This window comes from Cydia amplana, chromosome 3 (assembly GCF_948474715.1).
Source record: "Cydia amplana chromosome 3, ilCydAmpl1.1, whole genome shotgun sequence".
Lineage (NCBI taxonomy): Eukaryota > Metazoa > Arthropoda > Insecta > Lepidoptera > Tortricidae > Cydia > Cydia amplana.
The window spans coordinates 5,558,509-5,572,779 of NC_086071.1; the positions used below are offsets into that span (position 1 = coordinate 5,558,509).

The window sequence follows — 14,271 nt, forward strand, 5'->3', positions numbered from 1 at the left end:
GAGCTATAAGCGACTTCTATATTGATCTCTGCTTGTTCCTGGTTACCTGCAACATTCCTTGGAACAGACTTAATGGTTGCATGTCTTAAGTACTTTTTTAAGTGATAGGCCACTTATGATTAAACCTCTTTACCTAAATATGTGTATGAGTAAATCAGATGTCACATTATGTCATGAATATATAGTTACGTATTTCGTTATTGTGATGATCGCTGATATTTATTAGGTCTAGAGCTGTACATAATTTACTTGTACTTAATTAATGAGGATGAGTATGAGTATGAACTTAATTTTAATGTTAACAAAGACTCCATAGCTCTCCTTAGTCTTACCGTGCTAAAAAAACTCCGAGGCCTGGTGATTGCTGTTAAACGATAGTGTTCATGAGGTGTGCTTCTCAGTTAGAGGAGTTATCGCCGACAACAGCTGTTATTTAGAGAGGCAATGTCCGACGGCGTTGAGACACACGACAAGTGATATCTGTCTTTGTCTGAATCTTTAGTTTAATCATTTGTAGTGCTCGTCACGTGTACAATTACTAAAACATGGGACTAATATTTATTAGTGAGGATCATGTTTTCTCAAGTATTTATGCCTAAAGTCATTTAAAGAAATATTTAAAGCTAGGCTGTATGGCAGCTGTACGTATTCAATCTAACAATCCAATTCCGGAGAAGACGAACCAAAACGGAGCGAACATTTCAATGCTACCTACTTATGGCCATGAAAAATTAAACTAATGCAAATAGTGTTTATTAAATCTTTGAAAATCGAACGTACATTTACCTGGGTTTAATTATTTGCTTCCTTCTGCTTTAATTGATAAAAGTAAGTAGCTTTTTTTATATCTGAAATACAAACTTTTAATGAACTTATTGTCAACGCCTATAAAATCATGATTATAAATATTTAGGTACTCAATTAAAACGATTTTGGAAACTTTCTAACGGCACATCAGTAGGTATAGGCAGATATTATTCAAATCGCATGATAGCGGCTAACACCTTTCGGCCCAGCCTTCGCAAATTCTAACAGACTCTTCTTAATTTCTCAATAATCGAAAACTTTTTACCTAAGTCATGATAGGGCTGACGGAACTACAGAATGAAACTAATCTTACCTAATTACAGTTTCTTATTAGATTTTCGATTTTAATTCTTGTAGAAAATACTTATAAGAACTAACCTGCCCAAGCACTTACCGCGTGCACAGTAGGAGAACACCTAAAAGTATCAATTACTTTAACAATTAGCTGCTCTTATCGCGATCGGTACTTACTACTTAATTGGATCACAAATGGACCATAAAAGGTGCCGGACGTCGGCGGTGGGAACCATCAGGCTTGACAACCCTATTTCCAATAATGGCCTTACGCGAATAATTACATTGTCAATTAAAAAAAAAAAATTAAACCATTATCAATTATCATTAATTTAATCAAGCTAATTTAAGTAAGAACTAAAAGGATTCATGCTCTTCCGCTTTCATTTATGTAAGTACACTGGCCTAAGATTCAACAAAAATGTTTTTGACAACAATGCAATGTCTTATTAGATTATCTGAAGTATCTGAACCCAAAACTTGGCCGCTGCCAAGTGCGAGTCGGACTCGCCCATGAAGGGTTCCGTATTTAGGCGATTTATGACGTATTAAAAAAAACTACTTACTAGATCTCGTTCAAACCAATTTTCTGTGGAAGTTTACATGGTAATGTACATCATATATTTTTTTTAGTTTTATCATTCTCTTATTTTAGAAGTTACAGGGGGGGGGACACTCATTTTACCACTTTGGAAGTGTCTCTCGCGCAAACTATTCAGTTTAGAAAAAAATGATATTAGAAACCTCAATATCATTTTTGAAGACCACACGTATGGGTTTGATGAAAAAAAATTTTTTGAGTTTCAGTTCGAAGTATGGGGAACCCCAAAAATTTATTGTTTTTTTTCTATTTTTGTCTGAAAATCTTAATGCGGTTCACAGAATACATCTACTTACCAAGTTTCAACAGTATAGTTCTTATAGTTTCGGAGAAAAGTGGCTGTGACATACGGACGGACAGACAGACGGACAGACGGACAGACAGACAGACAGACAGACATGACGAATCTATAAGGGTTCCGTTTTTTGCCATTTGGCTACAGAACCCTAATAGTACCTACTTATAGGTAACCTAATGTCATTATGAAATTCGAATGACCACTTTATTGTCTTGTGACTTTAAGAATGAAAAGAAATACGTTTTCTTGTTATCAAGAGCGTTGTAGAGTAGATAGTCTTGTGAAAATATATTATTTATACAATTTATCTACACGTGATTATGTTCTATCCATGATTCTCACTAATGAAATAAAAGCTTGTAAAAAACTATCAGTAATGTTAGGTACATGATAGTGAACTAAAACAGTAATCTTTTTCTAATCCAACGGTGAATAGATAATTATTATCCGTGTGTTCTGTTACCGACATTGAAGATTTAGGGCCTTATATATTGACAAAGTAATTGCACATAAGAAACTAAGCAACTTTATCTGATGGAATAAAGTAATAAATTTGTATGCACAATTAGCAATATGCTTTTTATGACCAGTTTCATGCAAATGTTAAACTAGTATTTTCCTTACTGGTACTAAGAAGTATAATTACTAATAAGTAATGTAACTTAGTGACAAAATGACACAAAAGTCGTGCGTAAAAGTTTAGTCTATAGTTTGTCAAAGGACTGTCTCATTTCAGGCAGAGAGAATCATACTGTCTTGTCTTTCACTGTCTTTGTTTTACACTAGTATAGCATAGTATAGTATAGCACTCAAAAGAAAAGGATGAGTATAGTTTTTATAATCTTCTTGCAATAAGTTCTACTTATGTTTTTAAACAATAGTAAAATAAATCACCATCATTCTGGCAATTGAGTACAGATTGACTTATTGATTGGTATTGTACGTAAAATATTAATCGTTGTTTTGATCCAAAAAACCCTATCATCAAGTTTACTGCTTGATTCAAAACGATCTCCGGGAATCGTAACTTACGATAGGTATTATTACAAGATTACTTATGGAAAACCAATACGAATGTTGTAAATAAAATTGTCTTCGCGGTTTAATAACAATAACAGTCAATATGTTCGATGGTACACTCATTCTAAAGTTTCCGCCCCTTCATTCCCTTTCCAATCAAAATAATCCAATCCAAAGTACTGTTAGCCACTGGCAACAAAATTTAATATTGTAAATGTATTTTAAAATATAATAGGCGAGTTGTACCTACACCGATTTAATTTTTAATTGGTCTTATATATGTATATCTTTCTGTTACGGAAAGTTAAGCCGTGTTTAAACAAATGCCCAACATTTTGCTACTGGCCGGAACTAATTCAGGGTTGATTCAGGCAGTACATAGATGATATAAAATAAGTAATAAGCTCAAAAGTAAGTACTTACTTTCACAAGTTTCACAACATCACACAACTTGTTTGACTTCGTGTCTGTGTGACCTATTTGTAGACAAAAAAGTTCAGTACGAGTAAATCACGCATATCTAGGCGCCATCTATGCGTGCTAGTGGGAATTATATTAGGGTGTTGCTACCTTTGTAACGATTTTGGTTCCATACGTTAGGGGATGAAAGCAGATGGCGCTGCCTGTTCAACTCACGAGACGTGACGGATATGCGTCTGCTCTATGTAAAGTGTCATTCAATAGCAGAGATGTGAAAAATACTTTATAAAAAGTATTTAAATACAAAATACAAATACTTCCTTGATATACTATTTCAAATGCAAAATACAAAATAGTTTTTGAATTTGTATTTCAAATACAAAATACAAAATAGGTATTTTCAAAATACTTTTTAAAAATACAAATACTTTGCGATAAAAGGTACTCTGAATAGTGAATACCTAGTCTGAATTAAAAAGTATTACTCAGAATATCCGAATTGAAAAGACTCTCTTCATTCTTTGAAAACAGTGTGTCAATCAGTCCTCTATCTAAAGTGCAAATTTCTAGTTGTTTGCTCATATTAACCGGAAGGATGGATGGATGATGGTTTATAACGGACAATTTTTAAAAGCATTAATTTAGATTTGTAATGTTTTACAGCTAGTATAATGCCTCTCGTTAGTGTGATGAAAACGTCTCGTTTGTGCAGAAAAGTTTCATCAGGGCAGAAAAGTTTGTTCTCCTCTCGTACCTTTAAACCCTCGCAACACTCAAGATTCCACTTTTTTAACCACTCGCTACGCTTGTGATCATGTGCGACGTTACTAAACAGATTCAACAGTATGAGAGAGTTGCCAGGATTGTAACATCAGAAGAGATTGTAACTCCTACCTACATTACCTACTATAAAGTATTTTGTATTTTGAAAATAGAAAATAGGTCCCAAAAACTATTTCAAATAAAATACAAAATAGTTTTCTTCAAAAGGTATTTAAATACAAAATACAAAATAGGTATTTTGCATTTAGTATTTGCATTTTAAATACAAGTATTTCAAATAAGTCACATCTCTGTTCAATAGAACCTTGCTAGCTATGTAAACAAACCGCCTTACTAAAATTGACACTGAATGTCAATTTACTAGTAACTTTTGTAGTTAGCAAGTTATTGAATGACACTTTAAGTTAGAATTGACATTATTATGTTTAGATGACCGGATGTTAGAATGGTCGAAAATAAAGTAGGTAGCTTGTCCTTTTATAACAATTATTATGTAAACCTAGTTCTCGCTATAAAAAAGTATTTAGGTAAGTATATAAATTATAGTGATTTCATAATACATATTAAATTTATATTTCATTTATTAGGGCGAGCGAAGCGAGCCCTATCACTATTCGACAAACTATGCATTCTTGTGGTACACTTTACGGAAAAACTACTGCACTGTTAGGTTTGAGATTTAACATAGTAATTTAAATTCATGTCTAGATGTGTTATCAAACTTAAAAATATCATTTTATAAACCTAAAAAAATTAAATAATGTAATAACACTTTGTATTACTACTAGCGCCATCTGTTGGCAAAATAATGAATTAACATTCGTGCTAATGTTAATTATTTATTTCTCTAACAGATGGCGTTAGTAGTAAAAAAATAAATAAATATTGGACGTCGTTATACAAATTGACTAAGCCCCAGAAAAGCTCAATAAGGCTTGTGTTGTGGGTACTCGGACCACGATATCTATGTGGTGTTTTCAATTTCAATAATGTCGATGGCGCTTACGCCATTAACAACGATGAATACAAAAGAGGGTTAAAATTTTGGATTCAGACCCACCTCGCTTCGCTTGGTTTGATTCCCAATTTAGCAATAAGTTTCTGTGAATACCTACTAGAACAATCAATCTTGCTGTATATTCACTGCGGAGGTCAATTTACTCGTATGTTTTGTGACGCTGCACGCTGATGAACTGATCAGTCATGTTGTGTTAGCAAACGTAGATCGGGTATTTTCAGTTCGAGAAACAGTTTTGGCGCCATTCATTTATTACGTAAGATGATTTTGGGGCTGAGGGGGTCGAACATATCTTATTTTTTCACATTTTTTCTTACTAGGGGGAGGGAGGGGGTTTTTATAGTTCTTACGTAAGTAAGATCACAAAGATGCGATTTTTTTTAATTTCTACGAAATTAAGACGTTTAAAATAATAATAATACTTCCACACTCTATGCTATCAAACACGGTGCAGAGTTAACTTAAACGAGCTCAAGTACCTTTGTCCTGTACAAACGTACGTACAAATAAACATACATAAAAATATTTTTTAAATAATAAACACTAAAACAAACCAAACGTGTACTCATTTTTAGGGTTCCGTAGCCAAATGGCAAAAAACGGAACCCTTATAGATTCGTCATGTCTGTCTGTCTGTCTGTCCGTCTGTCTGTCCGTCCGTATGTCACAGCCACTTTTCTCCGAAACTATAAGAACTATACTGTTGAAACTTGGTAAGTAGATGTATTCTGTGAACCGCATTAAGATTTTCACACAAAAATAGAAAAAAAACAATAAATTTTTGGGGTTCCCCATACTTCGAACTGAAACTCAAAATTTTTTTTTTCATCAAACCTATACGTGTGGGGTATCTATGGATAGGTCTTCAAAAATGATATTGAGGTTTCTAATATCATTTTTTTCTAAACTGAATAGTTTGCGCGAGAGACACTTCCAAAGTGGTAAAATGTGTGTCCCCCCCCCCCCTAACTTCTAAAATAAGAGAATGATAAAACTAAAAAAAATATATGATGTACATTACCATGTAAACTTCCACCGAAAATTGGTTTGAACGAGATCTAGCAAGTAGTTTTTTTTAATACGTCATAAATCGCCTAAATACGGAACCCTTCATGGGCGAGTCCGACTCGCACTTGGCCGCTTTTTCCTTTAGATTCTTACGTAATATATGGTAATATAGGGCGAGAGGGGGCGGGGGTCAGCCTATTCTTATGATTTCTTACATATAGGGAAGGGGGTCAAAAACTGGTAAAAATTGTCTTACGTAATTAATGAATCGCGCCTTTAGTGTTACTATTGCTTGGAACTGCTAAAATTATAAATTATAAATAAAGATCATATTATAATACAAACTTCAGCGACTTAGGGCCGACACATGACTGCAACTTGTATGGGAACTACACGCCGACTGCACGCCAATTGCAACGTCGGCGTGCAGTTCAACAAAATGACCCAGAACCCTGGCAGTTCCTAGTGGAACTCAGGTTTGGTGCAACACAGGCACATGCTGTCTTAATAAATCGACACGTCTTGATGAGCACTTATAGAGCTGATGCTGAACCTTCGCTGAACCTAGTGAAACTCAGGTTTGATGCAACATAGACACACGCTGTTTTGGACTGGACATCCGACTCGTCATGATGAGCGATTGGGAGAGCAGTACCCAAGATAGAGCTGATGCTGAACCCCGGCAGTACCTAGTGGAACTCAGGTTTGTTGCAACATAGGCACACGCTGTTTTAGTCATCCGACTCGTATCGATGAGCATTTAGGAGAGTAGTACCCAAGATAAAGCTGATGCTCAACCCTGGCTGTACTTATTGCAACTCAGGTTTGATGCAACAAAGACACACGCTGTTTTAGACATCCGACTCGTCATGATGAGCACTTGGGAGAGCAGTACCCAAGATAGAGCTGATGCTGAACCCTGGCAGTACCTAGTGGAACTCAGGTTTGTTGCACTTAGGAGATTAGTACCCAAGATAGGTTTGGTGCAACATAGGCACACGCTGTTTTGGTCATCTGAAACGTCTTAATGAGCACTTAAAAGAGCAGTACCCAAGATAGAGCTGATGCTGAACCCTGGCTGTACCTAGTGGAACTGTGTGTGTGTGTGTGTGTTTATGTACGGAGCAGCGTGATTACCGCCAGTAGGTGTCCAGACGGGATAGTTTTTCGCTCAACTGTGTGGTATGGACGCAAAAATTAAATTCAAGGACATTGGCTCGCTGACCCAACATTATGTAGGAAAGCCAGTTGGCTTCCTTACAAAAAGTACTGGGCGACCGTGTAGGATGTAATAAGCGCCTATGAAATTGTATATTATATGTGGATGATATTGGCAATTTGATTTTGTCGTCTGGACACGTTTTTAATGGACAAAGTAAAAGCTGTAAGTGCTGTAACAGACAGGCGTACCAGACAGCAACCGGGGTCCGGTTAGTATATTTCTTTCTTGCTCTCACTTATAGCTGCTTTCTTAACGGACCCACTCGATCGATCATGGAACAAGCCTCGGACTGGATCAAAATCGCGGTCCAGGTAGGAAAACTCCGCGAGCCCTTACAAAGCTCTGCTTTTTGCTAGTTTATATGTATATTTTTATATTATAGGTAACTTTCAAATGGAGCATATACCTAATAGGTACCTATAGTTATGTTACTTGCAAATTGACCCCAATATTCCATTGGCAGGTAAATGTCAGGTGTTACAAGGACCTGTCACTCGTTGAAAATTAGTGAACATCTACTTAGGAAGAAGGAACTTTTGCCGTCGGAAAATTTCGGATAGGTACTTATGGAATCCGCTTAAGCATATTATTGTGGTAACACTTCCACACTTTGTCATTACAAATTAGTCTGTGCAGTTAGTTTGCCCCAACTGAACGATATATCAGAACGCCAGTTACTTATTACGTGCAATAAAGAGAATAATAGTATAGGTACCAGCGGTATAGTAAACCAATATTAAAATTAATAGCACTGCGTTACACTTTATATTGTATAGAAAAAATAAAAATGGCGTCAAGTGCCTACCGGTCAAAATAGTGATTGACTATTTGGTTGGAGGCATGAGCTCGTTCGACGGCCGGTGCGTTGTCGCCGCACCTGCTAACCTGAGGGCCTACCGCGAACCACGTTCGACGTGCCTCCCTGTCACACTTACGTACGAATTTACAAGTGCGACAGAGAGGCAACACGTCGAACGTGGTTCGCGGTAGGCCCTCTGACGCTAACGTTCCAGCCTCACACACCCGCCGATATATTTTTAGCCGAGAATTGTTTTCGCAATCATGGAAAAACATAAGGATTTATACATATGAATGAAAATTGATAACACAGATATTAAGTAGGAAAGATATTCTCATGCTAAACCGTGTCGCAAAAGCTGTTGACATTAAGCATTTAATAAAATGATGATCAAAAAACCTGTTGTACTATAGGCACTTTACAGGTTAAGTACTTACTGAATGTTTTAATTGATAAGTATCGAAATTTGCCGATTGGCAATTTGTAAGAGCTAGGGCTTTGTAGGGTAGGGACCTGCCTCGCGCACCTGTCCCGTAGACTGACGACACACCGATTACGGACCGGTGCTGAATAAAATGAACGAGGAGGCGGTGGGTTATGATGAAGGCAATTATACTTTTTGCGCGAACACTAAAACATTGTCGCAAAAACTCTTCGGGGCATATTAATAAAACAAAAGCTCTAAGACATTAATATCAGAATATCAACGACGATCCCCTTATAGAGTCTATTCTCTGCGGCCTCTAAATAGATGAGACAAGAAGATCTTGTCTTCCGAACAAGGTAATGGACAGGATAATTATGCGCAACGATGTGCAACAATAGCGGCGCGAGCTTACCGCTCGGTCTATGGCATAATAAGCGCCGGCGTATTTTGATCAGAAGGCAACAAGTAGCAGGGCGGGCGAGGCGGGGAGGACGGAGGGTCGCGGCCCGTGCTTGCGCGCGCGCCGGGCACGCGCCCCACCGCTCGCCGCGCCGCCGCGCGCGCGCTACTTAGCGTCGGGGGTGCGCGCCGCCTCCGCCAATCCACCGGCAACCTTCGCGCCGCACGCACACGTGCTTTCGTTCGACTTACTACGAAAAGAATCAAACACGCGATGCCTATGGCAGCGATTCACACTTATCAAAATCTCGGTGTGAACCAGAAGCTTACGCAACTACAGACGGCCGCACCGAGGAGGCTGGCACCTGCTCCTGTAGATCCCTCACGATGCAAGAAGAAGTCATCTTACCTTCATCAGCCTTACCCTTCCCAGCCAGCATCAGTGGCTAGGAGAAACGCCCGGGAGCGCAACAGAGTAAAGCAAGTCAACAACGGGTTCGCTGCGCTTCGTCAGCACATTCCGTCAGCTGTTTCAGCCGCCTTGGCTGGAGGCAGAGGGGCATCACGGAAGTTGAGCAAAGTTGACACGCTCAGGCTTGCCGTCGAATATATCAAAAGTTTGAAGCGCTTGTTGGAAGAAAGTGAAGAAGGATGCTCCGACATGCAGATTGGTCTGGGGCTTGCAAGTAGTGGGGCGCACACACCGCCGTCGTCCGAGGAGTCGCGGTCGCCGGCTCCGTCCCTGGTGTCGGAGAGTTCGGTCGGCCCGAACTGTCACGACGCCTATGACTCCTACGAACCCATGAGCCCTGAAGATGAAGAGTTGCTTGATGTCATATCATGGTGGCAGCAACAGTGACAAGAGGTGAGTTTTTTTATTTTTTCTCATGTTACTTCCTATACTTACTTGAAGTAATGATAACGTTTTCGTCCTTATCATCAGTATTTTATGAATGAATCCTTAAAATATGTTTACATAAATTTCAGAGCTTTGATAAGTTCCTTATCATTTATGTTTACATTTGTCGCGACGTGTGCTGATAAAACATAATTCAAAGTGAAAAAAAACTCTTCATAAATTTAATAATTCCTAATCGTACTTTGTCAATAATTACTCCATGTATTTTTTTAACGAAATGTTTAACTTTTTGAGACTGAAGATTCACTCGCAGTCGAATAGGAATTTACGAGTTTCCAAGTTCGCGAAAAAAAATCAGGTTCCTTGCCTATTTCAATTCATTTTAGGGATTGGCTTTTTTCTTTCTCGATCCGTTAGTCACGGTTACCTACTGGATCGACCTTGCTCCTTTTATGTTGCACAATTTAAAAAGAAGATCTACGCTCTTCGTCCTTTGGGCAAAAAAAGTAAACACGTATACTTCCTATTATGCCTGCGCATTGAACCGTCGGATAGACTTTATCTATGTGTAGGTGGGGCTCATTGTTAAATTAGGACAGCACAAAGGAACCGTCCTTGACAATGGCGAATCTTTAAATATGTCGCTTTATAAAAGCTTAGCATCTAGGTAGAAGTTTTTTATCATCGTAGCAGAAATATGTATTCGGTAAATCTGTATTCAGAGTTTTCTTAAAATAGGATGAGCCCGCATTTTACCTAAATACGTATTTGCTTTACAGTCCTACAGCAATTACTTCTAATAATCTTGTGGTTTACCCCGCATGTACTAAGAAAATTAGACATAAAAAGTGTGCTATTCTAATAATAAGGCGGTCTGACCAGACTGGACTAATTTCGCTCAAGTGGAAGCAGGTTTTTAATTGTTTTTTTTTTAATATTATGCATCCGGTCATCGATGCACTAAACATTTTACCATATGGCACTCATTCGATTGATGGACTGAGGAACAGTAGCGCCATGTCCCAAATTAGTAAATTTGATGGGCAAAAAACCTGTTCGGCCGTTTCGCTTTGCCGACTATTAATCTATAGTGCCGGAAGACGAAATCTCAGGAGGAAATAGAAGGGCGGTGAGCATCGCACACGTGTTACAATATTTGCTAAGCTCTGAGCAAACATCTGTTGATACCAGTTTAGTATTCATGGGAATTATGTTCACGTCATATCACCCTAACCGTGGCTTAGGGTAAGAGATTTTTCGAAACGTTTCGATATTATCAAGGCTCTGAAACTTTCTTGACGTATAGGTAACCCTTCATACATCATTTCGAGTTTTTGGAATCTGTCAACTCATTAAATTTTGCAATCCCGCCGCGGGAGTTTGTCAGACGGTGGGATAAGCAGGATTGATCAAAGTCACATATATTAACCTGTTTTTTATTTGTTCCCAGGAACCGTGCATTACGGTGATCAAAGTATGGCCATTGAGCGGCCCGGTGATTGTGAAAAAACGAGTATTCGCTTGAAGAGCGACCCGAAGAGCGCAAGGGACTCCGAGAGAACCTCTAATTAAGCGCAATCAGTATATTCCTAATGAGAGGGGATAATGGTGGACTATAACGACCCCATCGATGCATTCCGCCGAGCGTCGCGCGCGCCGACTACTTTTCATGCCTCCATGAAATGTACCGCCAAGACTGAATCGATCATTTATTCCACATGAAGCATTTAGTTAACTTGTATATAAGTGATCGCTGTGCCTTAGTTTAGCCTTAAATAATTACCTAATTTACTTCCAGTAAGACTTAGTTTAGATATTATTATTGTTATCTAGTCATTAAATATAAGAATAATTTTATGACAGGCATGTTGTCCTTAGCTATAAGGAGCATGCCAAAACGTTTGAAATAGCTACACCGTAGATATTTCTTTAACAAGACATGTAGGGGACAACATATTTCCTTTTGTTATTGTGAGACAAAGACTTCTCGTATATATAAATCTAGTACCCTAAGACAGATTCCTAATATTTTAAGTTGTACGCTAAATAAACTGTACAATTTTTTTTATATTTAAAAAAAAAAACCGGTTACTTACCTATTCAGGTAGTTTCTGTAAGAAAATAAAGCTAAAATAACTCATATACACCTTATTTTATTTCAATAACTACCCAAAACTATTTAGCCTCCGGAACAAACAGAATTTCGACCGGGTTTCTCATTTACAGACCTTTAATTGCCACACCATCCACCACCACCAATATATAATGTGTGGATTACAGTAAAGCATACGACAGTGACACACATTACACTCAGCTTTATTTACGTTAAACTCGAAAGCGCACTAAGGCGATCTTCACACTGACGCCGCAATGGGATGCGTCGACGGCGTGCGAGCAAGACAACTCTATGGATATTCATAGTGCTGTCTCACTTGCATATCGCCACCGCATCCAGTTGCGGCGTAAGGAGATATCCGCCGCCTAACCCTGATTAAACCGTGGTTCTAAATTCAGTATCGAGAAAGGTGTTAAACATGGCGACCCGCTATCTCTAAAGTTTAGTATGGAAATATTTAGTATGGAGGTATATCTTGGCAGGCATTAGGGGTTGATGTTGGCGATAAAAAGCTTACAAACCTACGCTGTTACAAACTGACAAATCTGCCAAGACCAAAGGTGACCTGCGCAGTTATGAGGGCAGGATATAGTTATTTCGACGAGTACCTACAGCCACCGACAATGTCTAGAAGAGCTTCTGGTCAATGAAAATACTAATGTAGGGCGATGTAATACTAACATTGAGAATATAGAACCAAGAAGAAGATGGCAGAACTACCTCGACACATATTTACAGCAAAGAAGAAGTGACCTTACATACATTGATGCGTATACAGTATAAACACACTTTTCACTCATTAAGATGCCGTAGGTTCAGAGAACAAGGTTTTTCAGAAAAGAGTTCACCGAGACCATTCTAACAACCCCAAACACAATGAGTTTGCGTTGTTTTATCACAGAGTTCCCATGGCCACCTCATGTCTCCATCATCAGATCAGCTCCATGTCAATAAGGTGGCTTTCCATCAGACTAACCCATTAGCTTCATGTGCAATGTGAGAATTTCTGTTGGAATTTCAGATGGAAAGGACCTTATTGCACTTGAAGCATAAAGACCCTTCTGAAGATGAAAAGCCACATATTGCATTGTCATCCGATTTACCTACAAATGTATGCAAAATTGCAGTTCAATTGGGAAGTGGGTCAAATTCAGCTTCTAAGTATTGGTCAATACTAACATAATGCTGCGTTTCCTTTCCACCGGGGTGTGTTTGTTAAGAACTAATGAATCCATACATAAAAACTTAGGTACTTACCTACCTATATGCTATTTATTAAAACGTATACCTAAGTGGTACATGCAGACCCAGCAAAAATAGGCACAAACACATCACATGAGCATTGAGCACGGGAGGTTGAAAAATTAAAATAACAAAAGGTACTTTTTCTACACGTGCCTCAACTCAAATTACATTCAGCAAAAGAAAGAATAACATACGCGAATTCCAAAATGGGGAGACCTAAACACACTCGCTGCTACATTTAATTTGAAAAAGACAATCCATATAGCAAGGCGATCACGTTCAGTGCCCGCCCATGGAAATCAAATTGCAATAGTAATTTTTGATAATGGAGGGGAAGCTTGTGCCATTATGGGTGGATATTTCCGTCGATTAATTGTTTGTAGTGGCTGCTGCTCTATGAAACAAGCCCGACTAGACGCGACGGAAGGACGTCAGCACACCTGTGGACATTTGCGAAACGTTTTGTCGGTGGCCGTTCGTTGTCATTAATTCCCTTTATATTAATTGTCGGTTACTTTGCGTTGCATCCGTTGGCAACGAAATTGCGTCTCATTATGTTGTCTGTACAGCTACTTGTAACTGGTTGCGTTGTTGTTTTACTGTTTGCTATCAACTAGGTAAGTAATAAAACCTAGATGCGATTAGGATGATCGCCATTATCGCCAGGAATAGCATGAAAATGAGGCTGTGTCCGACGGTCACAGCGGCAAGCCGATGAATAATGAATTCTTATGAATTAATAAATATATTACTAGGGCAGTATACCCAGTTGATGTAATTGGGTACCTATTACAGGATAATTTGACTTAAACAAGCAACAACGGTTGCACTCCGGGAGTGCCGATAGAAGTGAAAACTCACTTCACTATTTTACCGACGCCCGGTATTATTATTTATTATAATGACGTATATATTATAATAATAATGACGCCCGGTAACACGATATACGTTTAGC

The 14,271-nt window shown here is 38.4% G+C and overlaps 1 protein-coding gene across 1 annotated transcript; it reads left to right on the top strand.

Moving 5' to 3' along the window:
• Window positions 1-8,810: 8,810 nt before the first annotated feature.
• On the top strand, window positions 8,811-12,040 carry LOC134662899 (achaete-scute complex protein T3-like). The gene is made up of 2 exons (XM_063519205.1): window positions 8,811-9,961; window positions 11,406-12,040. The coding sequence occupies exon 1, from the start codon at window positions 9,371-9,373 to the stop codon at window positions 9,953-9,955; it is 585 nt and encodes a 194-aa protein (XP_063375275.1). The 5' UTR covers window positions 8,811-9,370; the 3' UTR covers window positions 9,956-9,961; window positions 11,406-12,040.
• The last annotated feature ends 2,231 nt before the right edge of the window (window positions 12,041-14,271 follow it).

Excerpts from the sequence above, each read along its gene's own strand:
- LOC134662899 (XM_063519205.1), top strand. The coding sequence starts at position 9,371 with ATGCCTATGGCAGCGATTCACACTTATCAAAATCTCGGTGTGAACCAG.